This window comes from Pseudophryne corroboree, chromosome 6 (assembly GCF_028390025.1).
Source record: "Pseudophryne corroboree isolate aPseCor3 chromosome 6, aPseCor3.hap2, whole genome shotgun sequence".
Lineage (NCBI taxonomy): Eukaryota > Metazoa > Chordata > Amphibia > Anura > Myobatrachidae > Pseudophryne > Pseudophryne corroboree.
Window position 1 is genome coordinate 584,290,577 of NC_086449.1, and position 19,683 is coordinate 584,310,259.

The 19,683-nt window shown below is 48.2% G+C and overlaps 1 protein-coding gene across 1 annotated transcript in view; it reads right to left on the reverse strand.

The window, feature by feature from the left end:
• Positions 1 to 19,683, reverse strand: part of HK3 (hexokinase 3) — a 171,219-nt gene that overhangs the window by 93,886 nt on the left and 57,650 nt on the right. The window contains exon 2 of the mRNA XM_063927931.1: positions 3,991 to 4,153. Within this exon, the coding sequence (XP_063784001.1) occupies positions 3,991 to 4,153 (163 nt within the window). The remainder of the gene's footprint in view (positions 1 to 3,990; positions 4,154 to 19,683) is intronic.

Genomic DNA, 19,683 nt, shown 5'->3' on the forward strand with positions numbered 1-19,683 from the left:
ATCCGCATCACCTGACCACTGCCGCGTCCATAAACCTCTTCTTGCAGAAATGGACAGCGCGCTAACTCTTGATGCCAGTCGGCAAATATCCCTCTGTGCATCACGCATATATAGAAATGCATCCTTCAAATGCTCTATAGTCAATAATATACTGTCCCTATCTAGGGTATCAATATTTTCAGTCAGGGAATCCGACCACGCCAGGCCCGCACTGCACATCCAGGCTGAGGCGATTGCTGGTCGCAGTATAACACCCGTGTGAGAGTATATACATTTTAGGATATTCTCCAGCTTTCTATCGGCAGGTTCCTTTAGGGCGGCCGTATCAGGAGAGGGTAGTGCTACCTGTTTAGACAAGCGTGTGAGCGCTTTATCCACCCTAGGGGGTGTTTCCCAACGTGCCCTATCCTCTGGCGGGAAAGGGTACGATGCCAATAACCTTTTAGGAATTATCAGTTTTTTATCGGGGAAACCCACGCCTCATCACACACTTCATTTAATTCCTCGGATACAGGAAAAACTACAGGCAGTTTTTTCTCACCAAACATAATACCCTTTTTAGTGGTACTTGTATTATCAGATATATGCAATACATTTTTCATTGCTTCAATCATGTAACGTGTGGCCCTAGTGGAAGTCACGTTTGTCTCCTCATCATCGACACTGGAGTCAGTATCCGTGTCTGTGTCTGCCATTTGAGGTAACGGGCGTTTTAAAGCCCCTGATGGCGTTTGAGACCCCTGGACAGGCACAAGCTGAGTAGCCGGCTGTCTCATGTCGTCAACTGTCTGTCGTAAGGAGCTGACACTGTCACGCAATTCCTTCCACAAGCTCATCCACTCAGGTGTCGACTCCCTAGGGGGTGACAACTGTATAATAGGCAATTGCTCCGCCTCCATCTCATTTTCCTCCTCAAACATGTCGACACAATCGTACCGACACACCGCACACACACAGGGAATGCTCTGATAGAGGACAGGACCCCACTAGCCCTTTGGGGAGACAGAGGGAGAGTATGCCAGCACACACCAGAGCGCTATATATATACAGGAATACCACTATAAAATGTGCTTTTCCCTTTATAGCTGCTGTTAGTATAAAACTGCGCCAAATTAGTGCCCCCTCTCTTTTTTAACCTTTTCTGTAGTGCAGGACTGCAGGGGAGAGTCAGGGAGACGTCCTTCCAGCGGAGCTGTGATGGAAAATGGCGCCCGTGTGCTGAGGAGATAGGCTCCGCCCCCTTCTCGGCGGCCTTTTCTCCCGCTTTTTTGGTGAGTTCTGGCAGGGGTTAAAATACACCCATATAGCCCTGGGGGTTATATGTGGTGTATTTATGCCAGCCAAGGTGTTTTACATTGCTGCTCAGGGCGCCCCCCCCTAGCGCCCTGCACCCTCAGTGACCGGAGTGTGAAGTGTGCCTGAGTAACAATGGCGCACAGCTGCAGTGCTGTGCGCTACCTTGTTGAAGACTGATGTCTTCTGCCGCCGATTTTTCCGGACCTTTTCTTGCTTCTGGCTCTGTAAGGGGGCCGGCGGCGCGGCTCCGGGACCGAGCTCCGAGGCTGGGCCTGTGTTCGGTCCCTCTGGAGCTAATGGTGTCCAGTAGCCTAAGAAGCCCAATCCACTCTGCACGCAGGTGAGTTCGCTTCTTCTCCCCTTAGTCCCTCGATGCAGTGAGCCTGTTGCCAGCAGGTCTCACTGAAAATAAAAAACCTAAAACTAAACTTTCACTAAGAAGCTCAGGAGAGCCCTTCTCGGCCGGGCACAAAAATCTAACTGAGGCTTGGAGGAGGGTCATAGGGGGAGGAGCCAGTGCACACCAGGTAGTCCTAAAGCTTTTACTTTTGTGCCCAGTCTCCTGCGGAGCCGCTATTCCCCATGGTCCTTACGGAGTTCCCAGCATCCACTAGGACGTCAGAGAAAAAGGTTTTTTTTTCACCATTTGCAACTATTGCTCTTTTCTTTTTGTTTTTACAGTGAAAAAGTGAAGCATGTGACATCACTTACACAGAGCCTGATTCAATGCCTTCGCAGCTGCAATTCAGTATGCAGCGGCTAGGATTTGTATTGAGATGCCCACTGGACTGGTGCCTGAGATCCACTGCTTGTATATGAAGACGTAGCCATCAGACGCACATTGGTCATTAATCAATCTTCTGAGTGGTCGCACAGCATTGCCATCAGAGCAATTGTAACTACGTGCAGGATTACAGTTGCAAGCTGTGCCATCCCTGAAACGGCTGCAACACGTCTACATTTGAGCCGCAACTCCCCGTTACCTTCCTCAAACGTTCCCTGACTGTCAATCACTTTTCAAAAAAATCCTCACTGCGACTGCAGCTGCAAGCCCATCGCGGCACAAGCGCAGTGTGATATATGCATACGCAGTGACAAATAAAATCGCTCCTCTGTGTACAACACTGACATTGCGCCCATCTCTGCATCAGGGAGACAATGGGGGTCATTCCGAGTTGATCGTAGCTGTGCTAAATTTCGCACAGCTACGATCGTAAACTCAGACATGCGGGGGGACGCCCAGCACAGGTCTAGTCCGCCCCGCATGTCAGTGCCGCCCCCTCCCCCCCGCACAAATACAAAAGCATCGCACAGCGGCGATGCCTTTGTATTTGAGGAGTAACTCCCAGCCAGCGCAGCTCCTGCGGCTGGCCGGGAGGTGCTCGTCGCTCCCGCTGGCCGCAGCGGCTGCGTGAGACGTCACGCAGCCACCGCGGCCCGCACCCCAACGGTCCGGCCATGCCTGCGTTTGCCGGGTCGCTCCCTCTAAACGGCAGCTTAACGCCGCCGTTCAGCCCCCTCCCGCCTAGCGACCACCTCTGTCTCAGAGGCGATCGCTAGGTAACGAAAGCTGCCATGCGCCGGCGCACTGCGGTGCCGGCGCATGCACAGTTCTGACCCGATCGCCGAGCTGCGACAAACTGCAGCGAGCGATCGGGTCGGAATGACCCCACATATCTGTTACATTATTTGTAGGAAGCAGCATGTGAGCAGTTGTAAAGGGTGAGAAGAAAATTACAAAGAATCATCTGACACTTTCATTACTCATTGCTGATGTTTTGCAGAAACAGCCAAATAAAGCACCGGGTAGCAGTAAATGGATTATTTCACTGCACCATTATTATTATTATACACGGTAATGCAGTATAAAGTGATAACATTGTATATATAGTGCTGTAAAGGATAATAAGCTTTTCATAATGAAATATAGACTATACTGAGCCTTGCTTATAAGTGCATACAAAGTAAATGATCACCATGCATCATCAGAAAGCTATTGCCTGGCAGGACTTGTTTAGACAAGTGGTATTTCTTTTTTTGTTTCTTGCAGCATGTTCCAAATGTAGAGTAATATGTTAATACATTTGTAGTTTTGGCCACACGGCATCCGCAAAAACATGTTAGAGAAAAGTAGGTCAGATATTTTACACACCTGTATAAATAAATAAACACAGACACACACATGTACATCATACTTGCCTAACCTCCTGGAAGGGCCGGGAGGCTCCCAAAAATCATGTGCCACTCCTGGCCCCCGAAAACATGGGCAAGTCTCCCACAGCGCCGCAAACCCCCCTCGGCCAGCTACAGAGCACAAATGGGTGGTCCGAGCTGACCCCATGACGCGATTCGTGTTGAATTGCTTAATCATATTTCCCCCCCCACATGCTGTACAATGCCGGTAATAGCGACATCGTATAGCAGGCTACGATGACGCATCCGCAAACAGCACGCCCCATGTACTGTCTCTTATACTGTGCCCCCCCAAAACTGTGCCCCCGCCGGGACACTATGCTGCATCATGCACGCCCACACCACCCCCTGCAGCGCCAAGATGGTTGCCCTCTCCCGGAGGGGGCAGCCAGAATGTCGGCAACCCTGATATAAATAGACCGCATAATGTCTGTGTGTGATGATCTTTTTTGTTGTATGATTCTATAAACAGGTGACAATACAAGAAGAAGGTCCACTAACCGGTGCCATCTGGAGTTGAGCGGACATACATCGGAAGCATTTTCAATGTTGAAGGTCTCTTCTTTTTTGCCTTTAGTCCTCTCTCCATGTTGACCGACATCAAATCCCTCACTGCCTCCAGCTGTGCCTGGGACAGGAGAAATGGCTCCAGACATCTTTCAACCTGCACAACAGGAAGAAAAAAAAAAACCCATATAATTAGAGATGAGCGCCTGAAATTTTTCGGGTTTTGTGTTTTGGTTTTGGGTTCGGTTCCGCGGCCGTGTTTTGGGTTCGAACGCGTTTTGGCAAAACCTCACCGAATTTTTTTTGTCGGATTCGGGTGTGTTTTGGATTCGGGTGTTTTTTTCAAAAAACACTAAAAAACAGCTTAAATCATAGAATTTGGGGGTCATTTTGATCCCAAAGTATTATTAACCTCAAAAACCATAATTTACACTCATTTTCAGTCTATTCTGAATACCTCACACCTCACAATATTATTTTTAGTCCTAAAATTTGCACCGAGGTCGCTGTGTGAGTAAGATAAGCGACCCTAGTGGCCGACACAAACACCGGGCCCATCTAGGAGTGGCACTGCAGTGTCACGCAGGATGTCCCTTCCAAAAAACCCTCCCCAAACAGCACATGACGCAAAGAAAAAAAGAGGCGCAATGAGGTAGCTGTGTGAGTAAGATTAGCGACCCTAGTGGCCGACACAAACACCGGGCCCATCTAGGAGTGGCACTGCAGTGTCACGCAGGATGTCCCTTCCAAAAAACCCTCCCCAAACAGCACATGACGCAAAGAAAAAAAGAGGCGCAATGAGGTAGCTGTGTGAGTAAGATTAGCGACCCTAGTGGCCGACACAAACACCGGGCCCATCTAGGAGTGGCACTGCAGTGTCACGCAGGATGGCCCTTCCAAAAAACCCTCCCCAAACAGCACATGACGCAAAGAAAAAAAGAGGCGCAATGAGGTAGCTGTGTGAGTAAGATTAGCGACCCTAGTGGCCGACACAAACACCGGGCCCATCTAGGAGTGGCACTGCAGTGTCACGCAGGATGGCCCTTCCAAAAAACCCTCCCCAAACAGCACATGACGCAAAGAAAAAAAGAGGCGCAATGAGGTAGCTGTGTGAGTAAGATTAGCGACCCTAGTGGCCGACACAAACACCGGGCCCATCTAGGAGTGGCACTGCAGTGTCACGCAGGATGTCCCTTCCAAAAAACCCTCCCCAAACAGCACATGACGCAAAGAAAAAAAGAGGCGCAATGAGGTAGCTGTGTGAGTAAGATTAGCGACCCTAGTGGCCGACACAAACACCGGGCCCATCTAGGAGTGGCACTGCAGTGTCACGCAGGATGTCCCTTCCAAAAAACCCTCCCCAAACAGCACATGACGCAAAGAAAAAAAGAGGCGCAATGAGGTAGCTGTGTGAGTAAGATTAGCGACCCTAGTGGCCGACACAAACACCGGGCCCATCTAGGAGTGGCACTGCAGTGTCACGCAGGATGTCCCTTCCAAAAAACCCTCCCCAAACAGCACATGACGCAAAGAAAAAAAGAGGCGCAATGAGGTAGCTGACTGTGTGAGTAAGATTAGCGACCCTAGTGGCCGACACAAACACCGGGCCCATCTAGGAGTGGCACTGCAGTGTCACGCAGGATGTCCCTTCCAAAAAAACCCTCCCCAATCAGCACATGATGCAAAGAAAAAGAAAAGAAAAAAGAGGTGCAAGATGGAATTGTCCTTGGGCCCTCCCACCCACCCTTATGTTGTATAAACAAAACAGGACATGCACACTTTAACCAACCCATCATTTCAGTGACAGGGTCTGCCACACGACTGTGACTGATATGACGGGTTGGTTTGGACCCCCCCCAAAAAAGAAGCAATTAATCTCTCCTTGCACAAACTGGCTCTACAGAGGCAAGATGTCCACCTCATCTTCACCCTCCGATATATCACCGTGTACATCCCCCTCCTCACAGATTATCAATTCGTCCCCACTGGAATCCACCATCTCAGCTCCCTGTGTACTTTGTGGAGGCAATTGCTGCTGGTCAATGTCTCCGCGGAGGAATTGATTATAATTCATTTTAATGAACATCATCTTCTCCACATTTTCTGGATGTAACCTCGTACGCCGATTGCTGACAAGGTGAGCGGCGGCACTAAACACTCTTTCGGAGTACACACTTGTGGGAGGGCAACTTAGGTAGAATAAAGCCAGTTTGTGCAAGGGCCTCCAAATTGCCTCTTTTTCCTGCCAGTATAAGTACGGACTGTGTGACGTGCCTACTTGGATGCGGTCACTCATATAATCCTCCACCATTCTATCAATGTTGAGAGAATCATATGCAGTGACAGTAGACGACATGTCCGTAATCGTTGTCAGGTCCTTCAGTCCGGACCAGATGTCAGCATCAGCAGTCGCTCCAGACTGCCCTGCATCACCGCCAGCGGGTGGGCTCGGAATTCTGAGCCTTTTCCTCGCACCCCCAGTTGCGGGAGAATGTGAAGGAGGAGATGTTGACAGGTCGCGTTCCGCTTGACTTGACAATTTTGTCACCAGCAGGTCTTTCAACCCCAGCAGACCTGTGTCTGCCGGAGAGATCCAAGGTAGGCTTTAAATCTAGGATCGAGCACGGTGGCCAAAATGTAGTGCTCTGATTTCAACAGATTGACCACCCGTGAATCCTTGTTAAGCGAATTAAGGGCTGCATCCACAAGTCCCACATGCCTAGCGGAATCGCTCCCTTTTAACTCCTTCTTCAATGCCTCCAGCTTCTTCTGCAAAAGCCTGATGAGGGGAATGACCTGACTCAGGCTGGCAGTGTCTGAACTGACTTCACGTGTGGCAAGTTCAAAGGGCATCAGAACCTTGCACAACGTTGAAATCATTCTCCACTGCACTTGAGACAGGTGCATTCCACCTACTATATCGTGCTCAATTGTATAGGCTTGAATGGCCTTTTGCTGCTCCTCCAACCTCTGAAGCATATAGAGGGTTGAATTCCACCTCGTTACCACTTCTTGCTTCAGATGATGGCAGGGCAGGTTCAGTAGTTTTTGGTGGTGCTCCAGTTTTCTGTACGTGGTGCCTGTACGCCGAAAGTGTCCCGCAATTCTTCTGGCCACCGACAGCATCTCTTGCACGCCCCTGTCGTTTTTTAAAAAATTCTGCACCACCAAATTCAAGGTATGTGCAAAACATGGGACGTGCTGGAATTGGCCCAGATTTAATGCACACACAATATTGCTGGCGTTGTCCGATGCCACAAATCCACAGGAGAGTCCAATTGGGGTAAGCCATTCCGCGATGATCTTCCTCAGTTGCCGTAAGAGGTTTTCAGCTGTGTGCGTATTCTGGAAAGCGGTGATACAAAGCGTAGCCTGCCTAGGAAAGAGTTGGCGTTTGCGAGATGCTGCTACTGGTGCCGCCGCTGCTGTTCTTGCGGCGGGAGTCCATACATCTACCCAGTGGGCTGTCACAGTCATATAGTCCTGACCCTGCCCTGCTCCACTTGTCCACATGTCCGTGGTTAAGTGGACATTGGGTACAGCTGCATTTTTTAGGACACTGGTGACTCTTTTTCTGAGGTCTGTGTACATTTTCGGTATCGCCTGCCTAGAGAAATGGAACCTAGATGGTATTTGGTACCGGGGACACAGTACCTCCAACAAGTCTCTAGTTAGCTCTGCAGTAATGATGGATACCGGAACCACGTTTCTCACCACCCAGGATGCCAAGGCCTCAGTTATCCGCTTTGCAGTAGGATGACTGCTGTGATATTTCATCTTCCTCGCAAAGGACTGTTGAACAGTCAATTGCTTACTGGAAGTAGTACAAGTGGGCTTACGACTTCCCCTCTGGGATGACCATCGACTCCCAGCGGCAACAACAGCAGCGCCAGCAGCAGTAGGCGTTACACGCAAGGATGCATCGGAGGAATCCCAGGCAGGAGAGGACTCGTCAGAATTGCCAGTGACATGGCCTGCAGGACTATTGGCATTCCTGGGGAAGGAGGAAATTGACACTGAGGGAGTTGGTGGGGTGGTTTGCGTGAGCTTGGTTACAAGAGGAAGGGATTTACTGGTCAGTGGACTGCTTCCGCTGTCACCCAAAGTTTTTGAACTTGTCACTGACTTATTATGAATGCGCTGCAGGTGACGTATAAGGGAGGATGTTCCGAGGTGGTTAACGTCCTTACCCCTACTTATTACAGCTTGACAAAGGGAACACACGGCTTGACACCTGTTGTCCGCATTTCTGGTGAAATACCTCCACACCGAAGAGCTGATTTTTTTGGTATTTTCACCTGGCATGTCAACGGCCATATTCCTCCCACGGACAACAGGTGTCTCCCCGGGTGCCTGACTTAAACAAACCACCTCACCATCAGAATCCTCCTGGTCAATTTCCTCCCCAGCGCCAGCAACACCCATATCCTCCTCATCCTGGTGTACTTCAACACTGACATCTTCAATCTGACTATCAGGAACTGGACTGCGGGTGCTCCTTCCAGCACTTGCAGGGGGCGTGCAAATGGTGGAAGGCGCATGCTCTTCACGTCCAGTGTTGGGAAGGTCAGGCATCGCAACCGACACAATTGGACTCTCCTTGTGGATTTGGGATTTCAAAGAACGCACAGTTCTTTGCGGTGCTTTGCCTTTTGCCAGCTTGAGTCTTTTCAGTTTTCTAGCGAGAGGCTGAGTGCTTCCATCCTCATGTGAAGCTGAACCACTAGCCATGAACATAGGCCAGGGCCTCAGCCGTTCCTTGCCACTCCGTGTGGTAAATGGCATATTGGCAAGTTTACGCTTCTCCTCCGACAATTTTATTTTAGGTTTTGGAGTCCTTTTTTTACTGATATTTGGTGTTTTGGTTTTGACATGCTCTGTACTATGCCATTGGGCATCGGCCTTGGCAGACGACGTTGCTGGCATTTCATCGTCTCGGCCATGACTAGTGGCAGCAGCTTCAGCACGAGGTGGAAGTGGATCTTGATCTTTCCCTAATTTTGGAACCTCAACATTTTTGTTCTCCATATTTTAATAGGCACAACTAAAAGGCACCTCAGGTAAACAATGGAGATGGATGGATTGGATACTAGTATACAATTATGGACGGGCTGCCGAGTGCCGACACAGAGGTAGCCACAGCCGTGAACTACCGCACTGTACTGTGTCTGCTGCTAATATATAGACTGGTTGATAAAGAGATAGTATACTCGTAACTAGTATGTATGTATAAAGAAAGAAAAAAAAACCACGGTTAGGTGGTATATACAATTATGGACGGGCTGCCGAGTGCCGACACAGAGGTAGCCACAGCCGTGAACTACCGCACTGTACTGTGTCTGCTGCTAATATATAGACTGGTTGATAAAGAGATAGTATACTCGTAACTAGTATGTATGTATAAAGAAAGAAAAAAAAACCACGGTTAGGTGGTATATACAATTATGGACGGGCTGCCGAGTGCCGACACAGAGGTAGCCACAGCCGTGAACTACCGCACTGTACTGTGTCTGCTGCTAATATATAGACTGGTTGATAAAGAGATAGTATACTCGTAACTAGTATGTATGTATAAAGAAAGAAAAAAAAACCACGGTTAGGTGGTATATACAATTATGGACGGGCTGCCGAGTGCCGACACAGAGGTAGCCACAGCCGTGAACTACCGCACTGTACTGTGTCTGCTGCTAATATATAGACTGGTTGATAAAGAGATAGTATACTCGTAACTAGTATGTATGTATAAAGAAAGAAAAAAAAACCACGGTTAGGTGGTATATACAATTATGGACGGGCTGCCGAGTGCCGACACAGAGGTAGCCACAGCCGTGAACTACCGCACTGTACTGTGTCTGCTGCTAATATATAGACTGGTTGATAAAGAGATAGTATACTCGTAACTAGTATGTATGTATAAAGAAAGAAAGAAAAAAAAACCACGGTTAGGTGGTATATACAATTATGGACGGGCTGCCGAGTGCCGACACAGAGGTAGCCACAGCCGTGAACTACCGCACTGTACTGTGTCTGCTGCTAATATATAGACTGGTTGATAAAGAGATAGTATACTCGTAACTAGTATGTATGTATAAAGAAAGAAAAAAAAACCACGGTTAGGTGGTATATACAATTATGGACGGGCTGCCGAGTGCCGACACAGAGGTAGCCACAGCCGTGAACTACCGCACTGTACTGTGTCTGCTGCTAATATAGACTGGTTGATAAAGAGATAGTATACTACTAATATTATATACTGGTGGTCAGGTCACTGGTCACTAGTCACACTGGCAGTGGCACTCCTGCAGCAAAAGTGTGCACTGTTTAATTTTAATATAATATTATGTACTCCTGGCTCCTGCTATAACCTATAACTGGCACTGCAGTAGTGCTCCCCAGTCTCCCCCACAATTATAAGCTGTGTGAGCTGAGCAGTCAGACAGATATATAATATATATAGATGATGCAGCACACTGGCCTGAGCCTGAGCAGTGCACACAGATATGGTATGTGACTGACTGAGTCACTGTGTGTATCGCTTTTTTCAGGCAGAGAACGGATATATTAAATAAACTGCACTGTGTGTCTGGTGGTCACTCACTATATAATATATTATGTACTCCTGGCTCCTGCTATAACCTATAACTGGCACTGCAGTAGTGCTCCCCAGTCTCCCCCACAATTATAAGCTGTGTGAGCTGAGCAGTCAGACAGATATATAATATTATATATAGATAATAGATGATGCAGCACACTGGCCTGAGCCTGAGCAGTGCACACAGATATGGTATGTGACTGAGTCACTGTGTGCTGTGTATCGCTTTTTTCAGGCAGAGAACGGATTATAAATAAAAGTGGTGGTCACTGGTCACTATCAGCAAAACTCTGCACTGTACACTACTGAGTACTCCTAATGCTCCCCAAAATTAGTAAATCAAGTGTCTAAACGGAGAGGACGCCAGCCACGTCCTCTCCCTATCAATCTCAATGCACGTGTGAAAATGGCGGCGACGCGCGGCTCCTTATATAGAATCCGAGTCTCGCGATAGAATCCGAGCCTCGCGAGAATCCGACAGCGTCATGATGACGTTCGGGCGCGCTCGGGTTAACCGAGCAAGGCGGGAAGATCCGAGTCGCTCGGACCCGTGAAAAAAAACATGAAGTTCTGGCGGGTTCGGATTCAGAGAAACCGAACCCGTTCATCTCTACATATAATAAAAGGTTCTTATAGGGGCAGTTATAACAAGTGGAAAGTGGGTGTTGTTTTAACATCAAGTCAAAGTGTGGTATCGGAATTTTAATCGAGCTGTAAACAGCGCGGTGTTGATTATATATATATATATATATATATAGTTTCTGAGGTTAAAAAGACAGTTTGTCGATCAAGTTCAACCTGTTAGTGATCTCCTACACTGTAATATGATGATTTACCCACCATAACCCCCTGTATATCCTTATCCATTAGGAATTTATCTAATCCATTCTTAAAAGTAATGATCGAGTCCGCCATTACTACTCTGTCGTGGAATTCCAAATATGTATTGTCCTTACCGTGAAGAAATCTTTCCGTCTCTGTGTGCAAAATCTCCTCTCCTCTAACCTAAGTGGGTGTCCACGTGTCCTTTGTGTTGATTTTACCAAAAATAAATCCCTGCTAGCTCTGTGTATTGTCCCATTATATAGTTGTAAATGTTAATCATGTTCCCTCTTAATCTCTCTTTTTCCAGTGTAAACATGCCTAACCTAGCAAGCCTTTGCTCGTATTCTAGCGTCTCCATCCCCTTAATCATATATATATATATATATATATATATGTTATTTTTTTTACACAGTGGTCAGCTTGTGTGTCCACAAGCTGGCGGAAAGACAAACTGCTCCAAAAGTCCTTTAATACATAATAACTGTATTGGAACAAATATACTTCCAGGGACTGTTTATGAACTATGGAGACAAAAATCTTTTTACCAGAATTTGCACAGCCTCCTCAATTCCAAAATGACAATATGTATATAAATATACAGTATATATACAATATGTACATATATTGCACACCCCGCAGACAGTTATACAGTATATGAAATTAATATATAAATACATAGATGTATATACTGCAGATCTATTTTGAAGGAAAATCCGACTATATACATTTTTAATCACTAATCAAGCAGCTTATCTTGACTCATGAAGTTGCAGTATACATATCACTCCAGTAAATGATGAACTCAGACAAATACTTCATATTATAGAGTCACTGGTCATGTTACTTGCAACCTTTTAGTGTTACTGTGGGTTAAGTAGCAACGGATTTGGGATCCACAAGATAATATTTGTGTGACTAAAGTGAACTTAGACTGGACTGTGAGATTGACTGCCCCTGGAATTGGATTTTGTAGTTTACAAAAAAAAAAGGAAAACTGTGGATTATTGGTTATCGGTGTACTGTTTATTATAGTGGTACAATAATGCCGTCTTGAAAGAGATCAAATCTGTCCAAGATTTCCACTAGCGCTAAGCAAGCCAGACTAAGGCGATTAGCTGAAAGCAACCCAACTTAAAGTGACTGCTCTGCAGAAGAACCTAACAGAGGGAGAGATTCTAATGGGATCTGACGCAGGTGAGACTTTGTTTATACCACTTATACCCCTTATCCCCAACGATTTTCGTTTTTAATTCAAGCGCATGCAGTTTCCTGTAAGCGCCTGCTTTGCTATGACGATCAATAAGTCGTAGGGACAAACGCTCAGGGCTGCAGACAGTGCCGGATTACAAAATAGGCAGAGTAGGCAACCACCTATAGGCCCCGTGCCTTTTAGGGGCTCCACGAAAACGGATGAAAATAATATTGATTTGATCTTGAAAGAAAATTACAATCAAGCGTTCTTAAATTGTTTTCAAAAGATATAAAATATGAATCAACCCAAAGAAACGAAAAGTTTACATTAAAGACTGTATAGAGAAATTACTGTATTAATATAATGTACCCATTAACAACTTAAAGTACCTAAACCATAGACATCAGATTCACATTACAGTTTCCAGATCGCAGACTATTGGTTGGTAAAATTAAAAACGTATTAGTAGTACTGATACTGATACATTTATTGTCATTATCAACAGAGTGGTAGATCATTTGCAGGGGGGGGACAACAAGATTTAGACTGCCTAGGATCCTACATAGGGTTTACAGCCTAATTAAGCATGGATCGCTATTCAGAGAATTCGCAAATTGAGCGATTATCGAACTACTGCACATGCAGTGACATAAATTGCGTACAGATTGTAATCGCAATGTAGCCGCTGTTTTACTGAGAGCAAGCCAACGTTTCTGGGGGAAACCTGCTGTTTCCTGGGGGTGTCAGAAAAAACGGAGGCATGCCCAGGCGTTTTTGGGGAGGGTCTCTGACGTCAGCATAGACCACTTCCAGGCAGATTAGTTGCTTCATCAGACCTACTTACAATTTCTTAGATGGCAAAAAATCTTTGATGTTCCGGAAATTGCGTATGCATCTTCAAATAGATTGCGATCTGCAATGCATTCGCAAACTTGCACGGGGCGTTTTCTCTTCCTGTTGGGGCGGCACCTTTCTACTCGCAGACAACTGCAATTTCTCAAAATAACGATCCATGCTGAATCAGGCCCTTAATCCGGTATTGGCTGCAGGCGTAGATCTCAGGACCAGCTGCTTCTCCCATGGGCAGCTTTATGTGACTTGCTCAGTAGCCCCAAGCATCTTTTTGTGTTAATCCCTGAAGGAAAAACTGCAAATATTGTTTACAAAGACATTTTGTGATCAATGTCTTCAATATAAAATATACATCACAATAGTAGATGGCACTACTGTCTTTGTAAAATTAGTTCCGCTGAGTAATAACAGACATCCATGTGAGCGAAGCCATGGGCAAACGCTAGTTATAGTGATACAAAAGTAATTATGTGAGAGTAATGATGGACAGCATGTCCAGACATTGCAGCAATTAATTCATACCTTATTTGCATTATATTGTTTTCAGTAAAACTACAGGTTTTTTCGGGATGCAGTTAATTTGCCGACAGTTGGGATCCCGCCGGTCAGGATACCAATTCCGGTTTCCCGACCACTGACAATACCGACAGCCGGAATCCCGTCTCACAGGGGCTATTCCCACTCGTCCGTGTCCACGACACCCATAGGGTGAAATTCAAATGTTTGAAAAATCTGTTGGGTGTCTGTTTTTTCCTGTCTATTAGATAAGAAACAACAGACTCCCAACTGACTTTTCAAACATTTGAATCTCCCCCATAGAGTGGGAATAGAAGCTGTGGCGAGCGCAGCAAGCATCCAAGCCCACAGTGTGGCGAGCGCAGCGAGCGCGCAAGGAGAATCTTTGCGCTCGCCCTGCTGCCGGCATACTGACGGTCGGGATGCTGATATTGTTCTACTTACGGCCGGCATCCCAACCGTCTGTAAATCATACTGAACCCTCTCTTTCACCTAGCATTTTTGCACTATGTCACGCAAGACACTTGGCGCAACTTATGGGCCCTACACATTCGGCGACCCGCCGCCGAGCTGCCCAACGGCCAGTACAAGTTTCTTCGCTCCCCCCGTCACCTGGCTCCATAGCACTGCATGCTAATACATACCCTCCAACATGACCCACCCCACTAGGTACAAAATGCTCTGTTACTGGACTTCCCTCTTAATTTATTATTGCCATCACCTGTGAAGAAACAGCTTTCTTATCATTTAACTAGTTCAACACAGGTGATGGAAATCATAAATTAAGAGGGAAGTCCAGAAACAGAGCATTTTGTACCTAGTGGGCCGGGTCATGTTGGAGGGTATGCTAATATGGACGAGATTGTCCATATTGGCTTGGATGCATAAGCGACCCAGCACCAACGATGAACGAGCGCGGGACCGCGCATCGTTCATCGTTGGTGCCTACACACTGAACGATATGAATGAGTTCTCACTCATTAATGAACGAGAATGTTCATATTGTTCAGTTAAATCTCTGGCTTATTAGAAGCCAGAGCTACCAATTGTACTCTGGGGGTCATTCTGACCCATTCGCACGCAGCGACACTTCCAGCGCAGAAAGTAATTGCAGCGGTGATCTCATGAAGACTGAAAGGCGGAAAGCATTCCGGGGCGGATACTCGCCGTTTTCAAGGCGTGGTGAGGCGAACGCAGGCGGATCCAGGCGTTTGGAGGGCGGATGTCTGACGTCAATCCCAGGACCTTCGTCGCTGGATCCGTCGCACAGGGTTAGTAACTCTTACCCTGGTCTTGTTTTGCTGGAAACTTTTTTAGCATAGCAGGGCTGCACAAGCGATCGCAGCCTTGCTATGCAAAAATACACTCCCCCATAGGCGGCGTCAAGTTGATCGCGCGAGCAGCAAAAAGTTGCTACATGCGATCAACTCGGAATGAGGGCCTTTGTCCTGAATTTTGCATCTGATTCGCAGTGTAGCCACATTCACAGCATACAAATGCATTCAGTGTAAGAGGCACACTAGATTAGTACTTTTGTCACAAAGGTAATGGTTTAAAGTGGCAGATTAAGCATAGCATAGTGGTGCGGGGCATGGTGCGATCACTCATACAGATGTGTCCTCTTACAAACTTGCTGCAGTCACACTCAACAGCCCTTCAAAAAAAGACGCTCAACGCTACAGAGTCACATGGCACTCACGCGTTATGTGTAACGCGACTTATAACGCACAGAGCAAAGATGTAAGAGGACACATATGTCTGAAAACTCTGGCCCTCTTTCCGAGTTGTTCGCTCACTAGCTGCTTGTAGCAGCATTGCACACGCTAAGCCGCCGCCCTCTGGGAGTGTATCTTAGCTTAGCAGAATTGCGAACGAAACATTAGCAGAATTGCGAATAGAAATTTCTTAGTAGTTTCTGAGTAGCTCCAGACTTACTCAGCCATTGCGATCAGTTCAGTCAGTTTCGTTCCTGGTTTGACGTCACAAACACACCCAGCGTTCGCCCAGACACTCCCCCGTTTCTTCAGACACTCCCGCGTTTTTCCCAGAAACACCAGCGTTTTTTCGCACACGCCCATAAAACGGCCAGTTTCCGCCCAGAAACACCCACTTCCTGTCAATCACACTACGATCACCAGAACGATGAAAAATCCTTGTTATGCCGTGAGTAAAATACCTAACTTTTGTGTAAAATAACTAAGCGCATGCGCTCTGCGAACCTTGCGCATGCGCAGTAAGCGACTAATCGCAATATAGCGAAAATCGGCAACGAGCGAACAACTCGGAATGACCACCTCTGTCTTTTGCTTTTTAGCCCAGATTAGCAACTGAGTCGCAGAGAGAAGTCCATGTTATGCCAGCATCAGTAGTCAGGGACAGGGTACCTATGCAAAGATCAAACACATATGTGATGTGATATACAGTATGTAATAAAGTGAGTACCAATAACAGTAGCTTAGAAAAAAGAGGACTTTGAAGTTAAATTTTTACTTATTCACCAATGCAAGACCTGCAAAAGGTTTCACAGGGCGTTCTTGTGGAGGCAGCTGGAAAGATTGAAATATGGGCATACAGTCTGCTGTGCATGAGGCAGACACTTAGGAGTATATTTACTAAAGTGTGAGGTTTTTCTTTTAGAAGTGGAGATGTTGCCCATAGCAACCGATCAGATTCTAGCTATTATCTTCTAGAAGGTGGTAGTATCTGATTTGTTGCTATGGGCAACATCCTCCACTTCTAAAAAAAAAACCTCACACTTTAGTAAATGTACCCCTGAGTTACCTTTCTGTGCCAGTAGAAATGTATTAGGGCCCAGGTTTTTCAGTTCCTGAATGATCTTTAGTGAGTGAAACAGTAACACAAATAAGTGGGAGTAAGAACAGACATGCACTTACAGACTTACTGCCTGAGCAAATGTTTATTCTAATGAGGAGATCCTTGTCAGATGTAGCATTTAGCACCAGATGCTTTTTTATGTTGTAAAACATGTCAAGATAATAGGAGCAAAGTAAAATGCCTCTTCAAACAAAGCAGAAACAGCATTGGACAGAATGGGCATTTCTAGTGTCTATGATAAATGAAAGAATTTCAGCCCTGAGTCATTTTCATGAAATTCAGAACACATATTGAGACCAATGGCATTATCCTGTTAGCCCCGATGCCACTTCAGCCGATCAAAATGGGCGGATATCGTGATTACTGACCAATGGTCATTATCACTGTATCCAATAAGATGCCAATTTGATCGGACGAAATTGGACCCGCTTTCGCACAAAAACACATGGGATCGGGGATAAGTCCCCGATCCCATGTGTTATTGTGGCTCCGGTGGCTGCTTATCAGGGATTAAAGTACCGCTGCTAATAGAATACCGCCCCAAATTGTAACTGCTGGTATCATTCCGAGTAGATGACAACTTTCCAATAGAAACCGCCAACTGGTAATTACGGCTACGCACAACACTGATTATTAACAATTAAATGAACATTACTTATCACAGCAATAAGGCAGGGTACACTCCTGGCAGATATATCTGCTGACCATCCATTGCACCAACTTTTCGACTTATCCTGGTAAGCATACACACAGTAGCGGATCTTGCCACGGGCAAGCAGGTTTTTTGCCCGGGGCGCCGCCTTCCGGAGGGCGCCAGCACCATCCGGAGGGTGCCGCACCATGGCAAGATCCACTACTGTGCCCCCCCAGCTGCCTGCTGTGTCCCCCGCTGGTCCCCTGCTGTGAAGTGAACTAGACGCTAAGCGTCTAGTTTCCTTTCATGACGTCTCTCCCATAGATTCGAGGAGAGGAGCGGCGCCGGCGGAGGCCTGCAGCGGTCGGGAATCAGGAGCGGGGATAGTAAGTATGCATTTTTTTTCTGTCTCTTTCAGCGGCTCTACTCTACAGGGGGCACAAATGGGGGCGTAACTGACCATGCCCCCGTATGAAGCCACACCCCTATTTTTTGCCCAGGGCGCCACAACGGTTAGAACTGGCCCTGCATACACACTTAGCAAGTGTATGGGCGGTCAGTGGGTCACACGTACACAGCTAGATTGGCTGATATATGTATCTGCAGATATATATCGGACACTGGCTGTGCTGCAGGGCCAACGCGATGTATGTTCACAGACATATTGGGTGTACACACCCGCCAATCTGCTACCGATATATTGTCTATTCAATAGATATACTGTATATCATTCAGTGTGTACCCAGCATAAGGAATAATTTTTTTTTAGAGCTATTTATCAAGAATATCTGGAGAGAGAATTGACTAACATAGGAGAGGAATGGGTTAAACATCCTGTGAGGGGTGGACCTAGCTGTGAGGTAGTACAGCCTTAGGAAAGGGGGAGGGTTAAGGTATATATAGGCTGGAGTGGCCATTTTAGGTCTCTTTGCTTGCTGAATTTTCTGGGTGAGTTCTGCCTGGCAGATTTTTCACCCTATTAAGTTTATTCACTTGTTGAAAGTTACCTAATTGATAGTATGGCCTCCAACCGCCCACGCCGATCCGCGGGTGCACCAGCCCGGTACCAGTCCGGCGAGGCCGGTCACGGGGCAGGGAGGTCAGGCGCTGAGGAGGCCGTTACTGCCCCTGGGGCTTCTCAAGCGGGGGTTCCGGGGCGCAGGACACACTCCTCCGGCGACCCTGCGGTCGCAGGTGCACCGGCTGGCGAGCGCGGTCGGCGGCATGTGGCGGTGCGGAGGACTGACCTCCCGGAGAGAGGCGACCAACAGTCTTCGCCTCCGGGGTCGGTCAGAGGTGACGGGACGGCAGGAGCTCGCGGGCGCACGCTGGCGCGCCTAGCCGGGCGCCGCTCGGCACCCGCCGCAACGACACCCACTCACTCCCGCTTGCCGGGGCCGCTTAGAGGCCCCACGCGGGGGGGAGAGCTGGGCGGGTGTCAGAGGCGATCCGGCCCGGGCCCGTCGCTGGGCCCAGCGCGGGATCGTCGAGCGGGTGTGCATCACAGGCTGTTACATTAGCGGGGGGCGCCCGGACAGGAAGCGGTGGGGCGCGCGCACGGCGTGCGCGCGCGCCCACGCGCGGCTCCGGCGGCGTCTCGCGCGCACGGGTGCGCGCAGCGACGCCGCAGCGCTCCGTGTCCCCTCAGCCCTCCTCGCTGCGGATAGTTTCCGGCGGGGCGAGGGGGGGGAGGAGGCCTGGTGGAGATCAACCAGGTATTTGGGGGTATTTGCCCAGCGGTGCTGAAGGCACAGCACCGCGGGCATCAATAGTCACGCCGAGTGGGGGCTACCGGGCTGAGCGAGCTGGCTCAGTCAGGCGGCAGGCTAGCCCCAGTATAAGGACAGTGCGAGAGACGGGCAGCACCCCCAGGGGACCTGGACGGGTAGGCACAGGAATTATGGACGGGTGGACTTCCGGGGTTAGGCGCCCTGGCATTGCGGACCTTTCCCCACAGGGCCGACCGGGCCGCGGTGCAGATGGGTCATGGCTTCCTATGCCCAGTGGCGGGTCCACACGGCGCGTTCCTCCCTCACGACAGCCAGCAGACGACGTTACAACGTCACGGGGTCACAATGAAACGCAAGGCGCGTTCGCGTCGGCCCTCGCCACGGTGATGGCGGCATTGGGTCCGCTCGCAGTGGCCCCGGAGCTCGAGGGTGGGCCCGGGGGGATACCTAGCGGATCGGGCGCCGGTGCAGTTTCAGCCGCTCAGAGGGTAGCACGTGCGTGCCGCGAGCT